This window comes from Bombus huntii, chromosome 4 (genome assembly GCF_024542735.1).
Source record: "Bombus huntii isolate Logan2020A chromosome 4, iyBomHunt1.1, whole genome shotgun sequence".
Taxonomy (NCBI): Eukaryota; Metazoa; Arthropoda; class Insecta; order Hymenoptera; family Apidae; genus Bombus; species Bombus huntii.
In genome coordinates, this window is record NC_066241.1 from 13949171 (window position 1) to 13964841 (window position 15671).

A 15671-nucleotide genomic window follows, 5' to 3' on the forward strand; every position below is an offset into this window, starting at 1 on the left:
TATTGTATTTTACGTAATCGTGAATGTCGTTTTATTTGCACGTACCATAGTCACTAGATATTTTTCTCTGGCCGAGCCAATGCTGTCGTATCTCGACCTTCGGCATCTCGCCGCGTTTACAGATGGAGTACAGGTTAGGTTAGGTACGATTGCTCCGTTCGTAGAAATGTTATTTCTACTCATAAATGACACCTCGTTTCGTTTCGATATAATGAAAATATTTCATCATACGAAGTTTACTATATAAATTCGATCGTGTATTCTGTTTGTACGATTGTAAACAAATTGACATATCAAAAGTTATCGATTTCTTTATTAAGGTGTGCATTACGATCGATGCGAGTTTAGTGACTTTTAAATCATGACCAGAATACATATAAGGTTCTCACTCGTTTAAGCTCGGATCAAACAGTCGATAATCGAAGCGATAGAAGGTCGATGGACCGCAACGAGACATTTCGTGGGACGGTGGACACACAATCGTTCGCGACCTCTTTCGTACGATACAATGCACGTCGTTCATGACAGCCAGTGCCATTAGCGAGAGAGTTAACGTTTTACCCTATTCCTATTGCGCAGGACGATTCCGTGGAGCGTCGACCGAGCACGGAGTGTCTCGTGGCCGTCACGAGAGAAAAAAAAGACCGCGGAAGGCTCGTATTCGCTTCCTTCCGTTATAAATAAAGACCGTCGAAGCAACGGTCCGGAGTCACCCCGTTTGGGTCGGCCATTTTTCATACAGAGTGCCATAATCGTCGAAAATACAAATACAGGAAAAATATATTTGCCAATCAGCGAATTCGACTCCATTGAAATTTTTAAGCGTGATACGGAAATCCTGCCATCTTGAATACCTGTTGTACCTTTTTCTATCTAGTAGTAATCAATTACATGTAAAATAACTAAACAAGTAAGGAAAAAGGAAGAAGGAAAATAAGGAGATCGTAATTCGTCGTAAAAGTGCAAATGACAATCGAAGAAATTAAATCCAAGAATTTCAGTGGGAATTAAAGAGGCCGTAAAGATCGACGAAAATAAAATCAACCGATCATCGAGTGCAGCGTACACGGTAGCCGCTGCCAGAAGCGCACAGTGGAGTCCATAAATTTTCCTCGGCGATCGTGAACGCACTAAACGCCGAGCCGTGGAGCTGCCTCGAAGTAACAAGCGACGCGAGCCGACCTCTCGACCGGGCAGCCGTCAGGATGTTTCAACTGGCCAGCAGCCGGTAGCTTCGTTACCGGGCCTGGTTGCGATCCTCAGCCCCTGGAGGCGGAAGAAGCGTGGCCGTTTCAAGGATCGCCCCAAGACGATGTCCATACGCGTTAGCGGTGTATATCTGGTGCCTAGTCCAGCGGCCAACAATGAGTCTGGCAATGAGAAACCCAGTAACCTCTCGGTGGAGAACAATTTACACCAGCAGCACCATCATCATCACGCGGCAAAGACCGTGACGATCGTCGCTGGACCACAGAGGAGCAATAGCCTGGATTATTTAAATTTCGAGGAGAAACGGCAGATCATCGCTTCTTCGTTGTCTCTGAGTGATTTCTTGGCTCATGGACCGGCAGCTGCTGCTGCTGCCGCGAAAGAGGTCGCTGCTAACACCGTCATAGGTGAGTTTTAGAACACCTTTTTGGTAGTTTGGAAGAAAGGGAGTATAATTAGGTAAATAAGCTGGGAAGGTTCTCTGCCTTTGTCTTTGGCGGAGCAGGGAGGCTATATCCGAGAAATGTGTGTCAGTGAAGTGCACTGACCTAATGTGGCTAGTATGCAATATGAATATTTAGGAAGCCTAGAGGGGCTTCATTTTAGAAAATTGTAGATTGACACTATATATTAAAATGATATGCAATATATATGTTTGTATATGATTTAATTAATAGATATTTATAAGAAGAAAGAGATTCTATATTATGGAGGCCACTCTAAAAAAACGAAATTCCCATAGAAATTTGCATGTAGAATCCAAAGTAGCGGAAACGCATTTATTCTCCCATTAGCCGTTGAATCGGTTATTACCCGGATACCCACTTTTCAAGACCTCCATGCTCGCGCACAAAGGAACAATGGCTAGCACCCAGGATGCTCCTAGATTTTACCTAGCCTTCTACCTGCCTAGCCACCTTGGAATATCACCCTGTTGCGATCAGGTGACTCGATCGTCACGATTCTCTTCTATACTTTCGATTATGTCGCGACAACGACCGACCGCCGGTCGTCGTCTATTGTCATCGCGCATCGCGACTCTCGTGAACGAGCCTTTTTACCTGAAAGGCAGTGCAGCTGCGCGCGATTACCGTTCTCCACGTGAATCGTGGAACTCCACGCGACCGAGTAAATCTCTCCTGGTAGAATTACAAAGTGGCAAAGGGAAGGGATACACAAAACAAAGGAGAGGGGGAAAGTCAAGGAAAAAAAGAAAGAAGACGTAGAAGCATAGAAAAGGGAATTACCGTGGTTCGATTACGAGTCAAGGAACTCGTGTAGAAAGAGAGTCGAGTTCCACGGCCTGTAAACAAACCCCGCGTATACACCGTTCTCTGACTACCTACACGTGCTTTTTTCCCTCCATTTTTTTTTCGTGTCTCCTTCCGGGATGTTTCCTTCGACCGGCGCTATCTCACCGAGACGTCGGTCGTTGCTTGAAGAAGGGACAAAGGGAGGCGGGGTCTGTATAAAGATTCGCTTCGCCGCATGCAGCAAGACACAAGTTTTTGAATCTTCGCATCATTGTAATGCATACTCATACAACGACGCTATGCAATTGTTAAGCTGTTTAAGATAGTGAAATTTTAATAATGAATATCTCGAAAAATATTTAGTTAGGCCAGTGTATAAATTAGATTAGCGTGTTAATCCTTCGTTTGTTATTCCATTACGAATTAAAATACTGGTATGCTGCAATAACTATATTGCAAAATTTAGAAGAAATTTTCATGTAGATTTTGCATATAATTATTTATCTGTCAGTTAATATATTTTCCCCATACGTATATCTAATAGATTTTAAAAATACATAATGATTCATGTATCGTCGAAACATTTAGCAAATCTTAGCAATCTTAGAAATTTTAGCAATTTAGAATTTTCGGCGTGCTCGTGTGATGTACGAGATTCACAGTTAACTACTTAAGAGTTCATTGCATGGGAGGTTCAAAATATTTATGAGACAAATGTTAGCGTATATACGGATGTACGTATATTCATATCTGGGCACATATGTATATGTATCTATATATTTTTTTCAAGTCATGCCCACCATCAATCATTGAAATTGACTTTGTACCTTGTAAGAGCAATTTCACCTTCTAAAATCATACTCAATCACTCTTATAAATAGTACAAATAATAAATAGACTTGCATTATGAATTATTTGATACAAAGTGTCATAGTTTTCTGAACTTCTCTTAAAAGGTAATATAAGTAGACGCGATACTTGAAACCGTCTCAAACTAGATCTAGTTTCGAATTTTGCATCGAGATAAGTCTCACCGTGTGTAAGTTACTTAATGCCTAAGGGAAAGAGAAAGAAAGGGTGACGGAGGGCTAGCGGATTCGCATTTTTCTCTTTCTCTTTTTAACGGGAACGTTTGCGCGAAGGGAGCTTTGTTATCGCGCTCCCACGAAATGCCTCTACCATTGTCGTGGTAGCCTTTTTGTTTCAACGCCCGCGGCCCTGATAGATCGTTAGGCCTCTCTCGTTGTCTCTGATCGTTCGTGCTTGGTTAAGCCTTTGTACCGACTGGTCTGGAGAATTAGTACTCTCTGGTAGGTATAGTGTGTTGCTGGTTTATTGAATTGCTTTTAGATTTGCTGGCATACTTGGTTTTCGTTCGATGGATGCGTGTAAATGTAGTAGAAAATTGAAAGAACGTACTGCAGTATTCTCTACGTTTCTTTAAATTTTAAACTAACAGTCACACTAAAACAAGTATGGATATATTCCATATTACAAACAAATACTTACTAAATAACAAACATATACTAGACAAAAAAATGAGAAGAAAAAGTTCCATATATAAATAAAGATATCATTAATAAGATATTATTTTATTATTTAATCCACATTTTTTTCTATAACTTACATTTAATACTTCAAAATCATCTACTTCCTAAATCAAGAATATTTCGCGTTTCATCCAGTGGTCACATAAATATTAATAAAACGGTTGGTCTTCGATAACAGGGAAACATACAAGGGCATATTTCAGTGAAAGATACTCGGAGTATCTACTCGAAACGTAGTTTCCAAGAACACTTGTGTTCTTCGTGGAGAAAACGGAGGTTGGAACAAGTAATCCTCTGTTCGACCGTTCTCAAATTTCCTTAGCCGAGGAATATTGATCAGGAATCTTGTTATCCGCCTTCCGCTCCTGCTTTCGTGCGACCACTTTTCGTGTACTATTTGATCATGCAACACGTGTTACTTTGGAAGTAACCAGCTTCGGTACCGATGGACCATGTTTGTGCCACGTATGTTCTACGTGTTTCGCGGTGCGTTGCTGTAGGAACGCGTAAATCTAAACCAAGCGGTTTACTGCATGTGCATCGCGGATGCAACATCGAGTAATTTACATGGAGAACGGTCGGATTTTAATATGTTTCCCAGTGTCTTCTGCGCAACGAACGTAACTGCGTTTATGTTGCTCCGCAAGTCGTGTTGCAATTCGCTTTTATTCTGTCTCGCGCAGCGAAAATTCCATTTACCGTGTCTTGTTTGCGATATTTACAAACGGCGAATGAAGAAACATTGATACTGAAATATTAATTCGTGGAAAATTTATGTTGATATTGCACACTGAATGTGTACACTGTTGCTCATAGGTATTAACATTTATGAATGTTACATAAATGTATGAATTAATGCATACGGATACTTGAATGTTCGTGAAGTATAAAAATAGTATAAATAATAATATAATGCCTGTGGCAATATCAGATATGTATCATATGAAATTTAAATTGTCCGTTTAGAACATTATCAATGGTATAATAAAGTAAAATATACGATTCGTCGAAATAGTGAGTCGGTTTAAATATTATTGCTTAAATTAATCGAGATAGTCCCCTCAATTTGAAAGAACCGTCCCTATCTTATCTGTAATTTGATAACCAAACGAGCTGAAAATAACGAACTTCTTAGATAATAAAGTGGTCTATAGTGTTTGACATTTGCAGATATCAATTTTTCATTGTGTGTTAATATAGTATAATACGTTTAACGAAGTTAGGCGTTTCGGCGTTAATCTCTAAGTGTTGGATAGGGGACGAAGAAAACATGTTACAATCAAATCTATGTAGATATCTTTGAAACTAAACCGTTCGAAAGTAGATCTTGTGTTTGGTTACCTTAGCTCGTATCATTATCGATAGTTTACGATAGTAAGTAGGCAAATGGAAAATTTCCATTAAACGAACAATAGTTTTCTTTGTTGTACTGTTTGGATAACATACTTAGATACATTTGTAGATCTGTTGAAGATTAAACTGTTAAAAATCTATCAAATGTTCTATTTTCTTAAAAGATAGTAATCTTTGCAAGAAGTCACTGAAAGAAGCAAGTGCATATGTCCTTTGACGAAATGCTATATTTTTCCTAAATTTCGTTATGAATGACTCAATATTTCGTAGTAGGTACAACGAAACTCGTATAATCGACGATGCAAATTAAAGACATCGCCATTGTCAACATCTAAAAGTGATTAAAATTGGACGAAAATCGCCACTACAACGTAACAAACCGCAAACATCATGCCAATAATACCTCAATCGACAGGGTATAGTATATCGATGGCCGGTAGCCGCAATGATAGGCACTCGACTTCCACCGCCAAACAGGAAACGTTAACCTTTCCTACATCCGTGTTTGCGCATTCATTAGTGCAGATAATCGATAGTCAACGATCGATTCGCGCCACGTTCATCGATATTTCGGTTATCCGTTTGGGGCGTGTCGCGGCTACGTTTCCTCTTTGCAAATTGCTCTTTCGTTATGGTCAATTGGTTTCTGTCTATCTGTTTACATTGAAATCCTCTTCTTTTTAATCCTTCCGGTATTAAAAGTATCAAGATCACTTTGATCCTTTCAACTTTCCATAGCTTAGGTAGCTATATGCTTTCAATGAAAATTGTAATTTTCTTTTGGTAAAAGTGTCTTTCTTTTGGTAAGGTTTTTGTAGAATTTAGAGAAGTAATTAGTGTTTACAGTCTTCCTGATGCACTTTTATTAGAAAGTTAGAAGAAATCCCGGTTCTTATTCAAATAAAAGGACTTGCACAAGATTGAGATAAGAAATCAGATATATTAATATTCTTTCATATTTTATTCAAAATCGAGTTTTTTAACGATATAGAGATACTATTAATACTATAGAAAATGATCTAAAAACAATGGTATACATGATTCGTAACAATGTTACAAACATAGATAGTGTTCTGTGAGATAAAACACAATTGGTACTTATCAAAAGGATTAAGGGAGCTGCATGAAAAAGAGAGCTTGCTTCACAAGACATAACGTAAGACGCAGCCGCGCCTTTCCAACGTTGCCGTTTAATCATTTCTTCTCCCTAAGGCCAACGATCAATCATCCACGGGTACCTAATACGCGTAATTCGTCATTAGCACTTAACCGTGGACGTTGGTTTGGGAATTGTGCAACAAATGTACGGAGAAAGCTGGCTAGTGTGGGATAAAGCTTGATATTTTATTTCTTATGTAATATTTTAATTGTGTAAAAATTGTGAAAAAAGACATACAATGTTTGAGGAAAGTTTAGACTTTAATAAGAAATAAATATTCGATTTTGAATCAATTTGGTCAGTTTCGATGGTTATTCGTTTGAGTTGTTAGAACATTTTAATTCTAGAGGAAAATTCACCTTCGAATTGTATTTGCAACGTGCTTGCATCATAAGGAAACTCGTGTATTACGGCAAAAATCTTAACTTTAGAGTCTGTAATATATCGGAATTGTAAGCGGATGTGGGTTTCAATAAAACAAACCCAACTTCGATTTACGTCACGAGTACAGATCAGAAGGAAAGTTTCTGGGGTAAAATAGCGAATTGTAGGTTATTGTAATAATATAGCCGCGGAAATGGATGTGAGAGATTACTTTAATGCGAGTTCGTTAAGTGGTTCTTTGAGACTAACGTATGCTACAAAATGACTTGCTATTCTCCGTTAGATGTTTGCTACTAGACAGCGAAACAAAGGCTATTATCAGTTATTACGTCAACTTCTCTTGTTATCTTTGCTATGACAATAATCGTAGATTCGTGGAATCATCGTTATTTGATTTTCACAGTCGCGTTAGTAAATATATGAAAATAGCGAAAAACCTTCTTCACTGGCAATGATTCTTGTGCTAATTGGGAAATTTTTTCAAGGTTTTAGAACCATGAATCATTTTTCTGACAATTTTGTATGAGTACAAATAATTGCTAATCGTGTTTGTTTAGATATCGATGATTAATTTGTGACGCGACATATATTTATGATAACTACAATTTACACGATTCAGTTTACAGCTGTTTGTCATCTCTTTTCCTTTTTAATACCTTTAGGTTGTTACGAGTGCAATATCAATATAAATTTTAGTTTTATCGTTAATTTGCATTATCTCCTTGCAATGGTGTTTGCATCGCACAAATGATCAATAGATCACTACAATCATCTGTTATCTAACTAAATAATCCGTATATTTTATCTCCTTACTAATCCCTGCAATTTACAAATCGTTAACGACGTGATATTCGTTTCAACGCGGATCTCGCTATTCTCGCTATTCTACTGCCACGTTACATTTCCCTGCTGTTTCATATTAAATCGTCAGAATCCCAGGAGGAATTTCAATTAAATTATAGCTTGTTTTTGAGAAAATGAACACTAACAACAAGAAGTTAAAAAATTAAATTAAACATAGAATTCAGGAGTGAGTTTACCTTCTGTGAGAACTATCTCAAATATCGAATGAAACTAAAATCTCAAATAATTATTCGTGTTTCCCATTTAATTTTGTCTCAAACGATTTCCACGATCGAGTTTCCAATTCTTTGAAGTTTCTCTCCTGCGCTGATGATTAGTGGTGCAACAACGTGGAACATTCCTGGGGGTCGGTCTAAAACGATGACGCAGTCTCGGCGCGACGGGGTCCGGCTGTTAGGTCAGCGTAGAGGCATAATTGCGCAATGTTTAATAGTAAACTGCAGGAAACGATAAAACGCGCGACGCCAGTAGGAGTAATGGGTGCAGAATGCAGACGTAACGTGGCAACAGCGCACGGAAATCATTCATTGAGCCAGAGAGCCGCCAACTCGTCGACTGCTGATGCTCCCGGTTGGCCAGCCTGCTGGATAACATCGTGCAAACCTTTGGCCGGGGCTCGATGGTTCCCGGCAACGATGGGAGGGAAAGGACGGTGTAATTCGACGTCTGCGATGCTTCTTCGGATCCTCGAACCGCGAACTCCAGTCGCACACTCAAATGGGATCGTCCGTCTTTTCGTGGACGCTTGTTGCATTGCTAATATTTTTTTTACTGCGAGTGAATGATTCTCTATCGTAGAATTTCGTATTGGAGAGTTCTATGTAGTAAAATTCTCTTATACAGGGAACATATCATCAGGGGATATATCATCGTGGAACTTTCTATTGTAGAATTTGGGAAAGTATATATTTAGTGTTGGTTTGTTAATATTCTTCAGCTGCAATCAAACGACTTTTGTATTGAAGAACTTCTGCGTTGTAAAATCTTTTATGGAAAGGTATTTCGTCGCGGAATTTTTGACTTTATAGTTTGAAAAAGTATGGAGGATCGTCCTATCGTAGAATTCGGAGAAATATCGTGGAATTTTTTATTGTAAAATTTTAGAAAGTATCAAGTTGATTTCTTAGTATTCTTTAGACGCAATCGAATAAAAATTTCGATATTCTGCCACCTTTGCAAACCTCCTTTTTAAAATATTGTATGGTTACTTCATATTTGACGATCGCAACTATTGTTGAAATTTTCATTAATGAATATTCTAGATAAGTGTCTGGAGCCTGAAAATTTAGCAACGAGCATCAGTCAGTTTAAGTCCTCGCGTATCTTGAACGGTACATTAAATGATACAGAATCGTGCTCCTGAGATTCGTGTGTTAGCCATGATGTAGTATTCGCGAGCGAAGCAGTATATCGCTTGCGTGGATTGTCTGCGTGATATATGTATATTTCTCTCGGCTTGGTAAGCTTGAAGGCATTTCATTGTATGTTAAAGTTAGGTTAGAAATACGTCACCGGCAATAAATAAATTTCGGCATTAAGTCTGCGGTACTCGATCAACGTGTATATGTGAACGTATCGATAAAAATTGATAGGTTTAATCTTGTAGCTTATGGAAATGGTGGATCTTAGAAAGAAGTAATGCTGAAAACAGGAAAAACTTTGGAGCGACGATTTTACAATCGTTTTATTTCAAAGTATTGTTATTCTTACAATTTGCTAGCTTTTCTCTAAGGTGTAAGTCTGAGAAGTAGGTCATTGAAATTATGGCAGAGAAGTCACGCGTGCAGTTGCATGCCTTCTGTTTCACAAAAGTACCGTAAAGGGATGAATAGTTTCGTTGGCTTGTTTAGCCCGCTACTGGCCTCGTAAATCTGCCGAAATGATCGTAAACCTTCCGTTCTATCTTTCGTCGTACGTTCTTGAACTTGATATCTATATCTACCTGGATTTTATTGTCGGCGTTGCGAGTAGAAAGAAACATCAAGTTTCGTAATCACTTCCTGACGTCAACCATTCGCGTACCTAGCGCAACCATTTTCATGACATTGTGGAAGAGTAAAATATTGTTCGAGTCGAAGATTTATCGATGTCGTTATCGATGTTGGTATATTTGATGGAACAGATACAGTAACACGTCCGAGAGTATAAAATAGAGAACATAAAATGAGTATAGGATCCTGAACGAGATCCGATTCACCTTATCTTCCTACGTGCCTCAAAGTAATTATCGTTTTGGCTCTCGAAGCATATAAACTTTAACATCTGACCGATTTTACAAGCCGTATCATCGATTACCCATTATATAGTACTTTTCCACTGACAATACGATTTGTACCTAATAATTTTCTTGTCAGGTAATGATAGAATTATAATTGAGATAATTGGTTGTGGTAACGAGGAAGTGAAATAATTGACACGATATAAATGGCAGTGAAATAAACATTAAAAGATTAAATTAGAAGTACTTAATAGAAAATAAATGTTTTGTATTAAATTAAATATTTACTGAAAAATAAAAGAAAGTGAAACTGAATGAAAAGCGATTGAAAGAACTCATCATCAATGTTTGAAATCCAACAAAATAATGAAATAGAGGAAAATATCTGTCATAGTTTTTCAACTTTCTGTCGCTTAAAGTTATTCATTCTCATCGTACATTTCTCATTTTATTATATAATACGTGCAATGCGCAACAAACAGGTCGTTCATTGCAAACACACTCGCATTCACAAATACTTCGCAGAAGCTGAAACGCAACATTTAAAAGGTCTTCGCATCGAAATGAAAAGACTAGAACTTTTTTTCTCGAACGGAATATAATTTCTCTGAAGAGAAGATAAGGCTAAAGAAACCGGAAGTAGCTTAATTTTCCGGCTGAGCCACATATGAATTCGTGAACGTCTAATTACCTTCTTCACGATCGGGAAAGAGAACGAATTCACGAACAAATCTCGAGATTATTTACGAAAATCTGCAATTTTGTAAGTGTAACATTCCCATAGTTAATTCGTTATAAATGATTGATATATGAAATGAAAAATTTGTCGTATTATCCCAAATAACTTTAAAATGATGTTGGAAAGTAGGTATGTGAATAGGAATAAGGAATTTCACAGAAAATATTCACTTTCGTTTCATCCTACTTCCTGATGTTCTGTAGCGTAACAGATGGCGAGGGTGCATTGTTCTTGAGATCTTTGTAACACTTTTGTCTGAGAAACACTTCGTCATTGGTTCATCGGTATTGGAGACTAATTAAAACGCTCGCATAATGCGTGAGCGTTAAGTAATGCATTATTCGAGCTGGATGAACCGTTTTGTTCTTCATATAAAATTCGTGCGCTTAGTAAAAGTATTCTTCGACAATTTTCTTCATCTTCTGAATCCTTTTAAATGATAAAATTTTGAATGCTTTCATCTCCTACAAAGATAAATTAATAACTTTTTCGAATGCACTATAGCAGTATATTTTATGGAAATTCGCCCAATAATCGATAGACAGATTCCTTAAATCCTGAAAAGTATATTGTCTAGCAACATTTATTACACTTTGAATACTACAGATATCAAAGACAATGAATTGGTATTTGAGTTGAAGCTCGTGGTTCCTCATAAAGAAGCCACATAATAACCATCGATTTTGGCCAACCACAACAGGGGATCAGGTATGCCTATAACTAGGTCACGACTCTAACCATCAATCTGTTACCTTGAAGACTGTATATTGTCACGTGTAGTTAATGCATCAAATTCAAACTCGATCACCTCCATGTACCAACAAAACTTCATAAAAATCACATCCCTCATTAAAGTATTCCAACAAAGGAATTACAAAATTCTTGGGACACTTAGAAAACTCTTGAAAAATACCTAAAGCTAATTTGATGAGTAATGTTGCATTTCTTCTTTTCCTTTTATAAATATTTACTTTAAATATACTGCATGTTTGTACTTATCATTATATAAAACCTTAAAGAAATTACCCCAAGATTTTTCTATTGTACTTCATCCGTACCTAATTATCATCTTCAGAAATTAATATCAGCTGTGGTCTTACTATTAGTTACATTTCTGCATTCAACGCGTAATAATTCACTGATTCTCACAAAAGTGACTTCATGTTTAGCGCAGAAGCTTCTCTTATCTGCCTCCACAGATAATAGCCTCCAGCAAGCTGTCAATAAGCATCGATGGAAGCATCGTATTAATAACCGCAACATTTAAAGGTCAACGCAGCTCTGCGTTTTCTCTCACGCGGAAATGCATCTTCAGCCTCAGCAACCTAGATCACAACCCGCGTAATAGAGGTGCTCGTAATCAGCGCCCTTCAACCTGCATCCACTTGCTCTCGCATCTTCTCTTCTTCAGTTTTTCGTGAACAGTGACCGCAAAATGCACATGGAAAGAATTCGAATTTTTCATCCAAAATTGAACAAGTATTGTAGAACCTCCCACAGTAGAATTTAGGAAAATGTCGAATTTGGAAATGTAGATTTTGCCAACGTGGATAAATTTTCAATAATACGGGCTTTCTATTATGAAATATCGCGCTGTAAGATGTTTCATCGTAAGACTTTGCGCTGTGAAATTTCGTCGAAATTATAGAATTTGCGTTTGTGCTATTATTTTATATATAGAATTGCGTTATGAAATATATTTTGTCAAGTGCATCTTCAGCCTTACTTTCATCAGCAGCCTACGTCGCAACCCCCATAATCGAGATGTTAGTACATAATCGCCTTCACCCCTTTTCCACTTCCTCTTGCGCCTTTTCTTCTTCGGTTTTGCGTGAAAGATGACTGGGAGGATGTCCATGGAAAAACGCGGGATGAGTTGAGTCCGGGAAACCCCGCTCATAGAAGATTCATCGTCTAATTTCGCGGGCTTGTGTGCCCGGAAAAGGCGTCTTCTTCCTGGAGAAGCGTCGACCTGGTCGTTCCTATTCGGGAAGCGCGGAGATCTGTGATCGTGGCTGCTTTTTCACGTAGCCGCGGGCTTCGTTTAGTCTGACGAACTAGCCGTTGAACGAACGAAAGAACCCGAGGCAAGGAACTTTCTACACCCGGGGGATTTCCTCGTCAAAAGAGTTCAGCCAGAGTAGGAAGTCGATGTTCCGGATGTCGACGCCACAAGACTATTTTACGATTCCATGAGGTTGACACGAATGGACGATGGGAAGTTTCAGGGCTCTCGATGTATCTATTTTGTTCCTCTTTCGTTGAATATTTAGTTCTTTACCAGTTTATTAGAAAATTTGTTGCCTCGTCTGGCCAGTGATCGTGAATTCTTTATTGGATTGGCTCTTCGCTTCTTTGAGGTTTAGGGAGGGATTGGAGTAGAATATTTACCCGTTTCCTGAAAGAGATAAATAAAGTTCATTCAGGAGTTTGGAGTGTGTGAAAACGTAGGTTTATCGATCAGAGTATTCTATTTTTGGCTATGCCTGTTCGAATTGAGAAGTTGTATTTTATATTAGATGCGTGATAGAGAGCAGTTGCTTTTTTCAAGAATAAATTAGATTAAAATAATATGTTTAATGCCTTTAACTTTTTGTCTTTGAATTTATTTTAAGCCAAACGTGTCTGTTTGGACTATTTAGTTTTTTGGTAGGCGCAACCAGATATTATGTAACAAACAAAAATTTCAATTTCTATTAAGTTTATTTATGATAATATGGAAACTTTAATTTATTTTTAACATATGTACGATGTGATGATATAGTACATGAATTTCTGAATATAGTAACCAAATGTTTCAAATATCGTGGCGAATATAGCGCGTTAAAATTGAGTTTGATACTTTTCGAGAAAATCGAATTTGAATATTTATAAAGTGTATATACATTCGAGAGAATTAACTCGATGTTTTTTAAACAGTGTCTACATTTCCGCGTACTATTACCAACAAATTCGATATCAAAATAACTAAATATATTAATACTTTACATTTATATTTATAAATATACTAAAATTAATATGATAGATAACTTGAATTAAATTCGTGGATCTAATTATATATCTCGTACCGAATAAAGGCACACGAAGAACTCAGTTTCTCTGCCAGCTGTTGGCATAGGTACCTAACGATTCTCAAAGTAGATTTCCTTGTAAACGAAGATTGTCACGAAAAGATCTTCTTCTTCAAAGTCTTCTTCCACATTAATCTACATATCTTCTTCATCATTCACGAAACTTAGCTTACTTCCTTCATTCAGAAACATGTCACACACACATTGCCCGTCATATTTTTTCCAAGAATTTTCAAACTGAACTCGCGGAGCTCGAAGCCAAGAATTCTCTGGTTGACATAGAACCAGTTTGCCTGGTTTAATATTAGAACTTTTCAAAAGCTTCGCGTGCCTGAGTCATCGAGAGTGAAAAAGTAAGCAGAGATCAACACTCGGGGGCTAATAATTTCATTCATGAAATTTGAAGGTGGTAGTTAAAATGGTCGATGTCAAAAAATGCGTCTTTAACGCATCTTGAAAATTTGCTCAACGTCGCGGTGGATCGATTAATCTTCGTAGCCTCGCGAGATCGCCAGGCCACGTCTTTCCCGTGGAATGTCAAGGCTGGTTCTTCTAGAGGCGAACATAAATTCGTACGTGGAACGATAAACACACACGGTTGCTATCGTGGCATCAATGGAGACACGTTCACGGCCAGATGAGATCATCAATCTTAAGATCGTATTTGAAACACGAACGATTTGTTTGCAAGCTTTTTTACTAGCTTTTTGTCTAGCTTTTTACTAACTTTTCTTCGGTCGATTGTTTTCTCGTAAATTATTCGTGTTTTCGATAAAAGAATTTACCTAATCTACGCGTCGATCCTTTTCGTAGAGATTGATGTTATATTTCAGTTAGATTTAAATTGCTACATTCATAGATTCTTTATACAATACTTATTCATCGTTTGAAATGTCTGATGAATATTTAGGTGTTTACACATTTAGTATTCATTAAAATGCAAAATTGGAAGACACTGTGCTGACAGTTAGATATTAATGAGACATATGCAGCGGTGTTTATTTCTGCACATTGCATAGCAACTCAGGAATGATTGACAAAGATGACAGAATATTTTTGATCATTTGTTATAATATTATGAAATTTATTGTTTAAATTTATGCATGTACGAATTTCTCGTCTGTAATTTTTAGGTGCTATTTTACATATTAGTTATTCTACTGTTTTATTTTATCATCATATTATTGCATCAATGGTTAATTATCAATTCGTTATAAGTAAAGAAGAATTTGGTTATACTACATGCATATAAAATAGGTTATTGGATACATTAAATTATTGTTATTTGTTATTCTAATGTTTCTATTACATCTACCCTAATATGTCCATCTATTACATTTTCCTCGTCATGATAATTATAATAGCTTCTCGGTAAAACAGTTACTCTACAAAAAATTTCTCCTTTTCAGTCTCAAGTTTGAAATTGGCTTTCGAGCATCATAATCGAAAATAATTTGGAATCATACCGGAAAATTCATGTCCGTAAGAATTTATTTAGGATCGGTTTTAAGATGATGGCAACGCGAAGCTATTTGCGGGGGCGTCTGACAATCCGCAGAGGGCGAACATCATTCGTGGCGGTGTTATTTTCAACGATGTTCGATATCGATCATCGGCCTCCACTTACACTAGGACGAGTCACCCGTAATTTTCCATGCACCCTTCTATCAGACAACGACAACGCAGCCACACGGTGGCAAGCTGTCTCTGGCAGGTGCCTGGATGTAGCCAACTCCTGTTCCAAGTCTTTCAAAGTAAGCAAGGGAAACGTCTCTTGAATGAAAGAATAATTTCGTGGGTCAAGACATGGCGCCATGTTTTTCTTTCTTGGAAGGGAACAGACTATGGGATACGTGCGTAGGATTTTATTA

General features: G+C 37.5%; 1 protein-coding gene and 1 long non-coding RNA gene across 11 annotated transcripts in view; one reads left to right on the top strand and one right to left on the bottom strand.

Moving 5' to 3' along the window:
• The window catches only part of LOC126864877 (phosphatase and actin regulator 4B), a 392626-nt gene that overhangs the window by 66542 nt on the left and 310413 nt on the right, over positions 1-15671 (top strand). For 5 of the 10 annotated variants that reach the window (XM_050616727.1, XM_050616726.1, XM_050616729.1 and 2 more), the window contains exon 2: positions 580-1616. The exons of the other annotated variants lie outside the window; for them this stretch is intronic. In XM_050616727.1, the coding sequence (XP_050472684.1) occupies positions 1313-1616 (304 nt within the window). In that variant the 5' untranslated portion in view covers positions 580-1312. The remainder of the gene's footprint in view (positions 1-579; positions 1617-15671) is intronic. 10 annotated transcript variants of the gene reach the window in all.
• LOC126864888 (uncharacterized) lies at positions 11299-14312 on the bottom strand. The gene is made up of 2 exons (XR_007689367.1): positions 13798-14312; positions 11299-13127 (listed from the first exon to the last, which is right to left on the bottom strand). It is a non-coding gene; the product is annotated as an uncharacterized LOC126864888 (long non-coding RNA).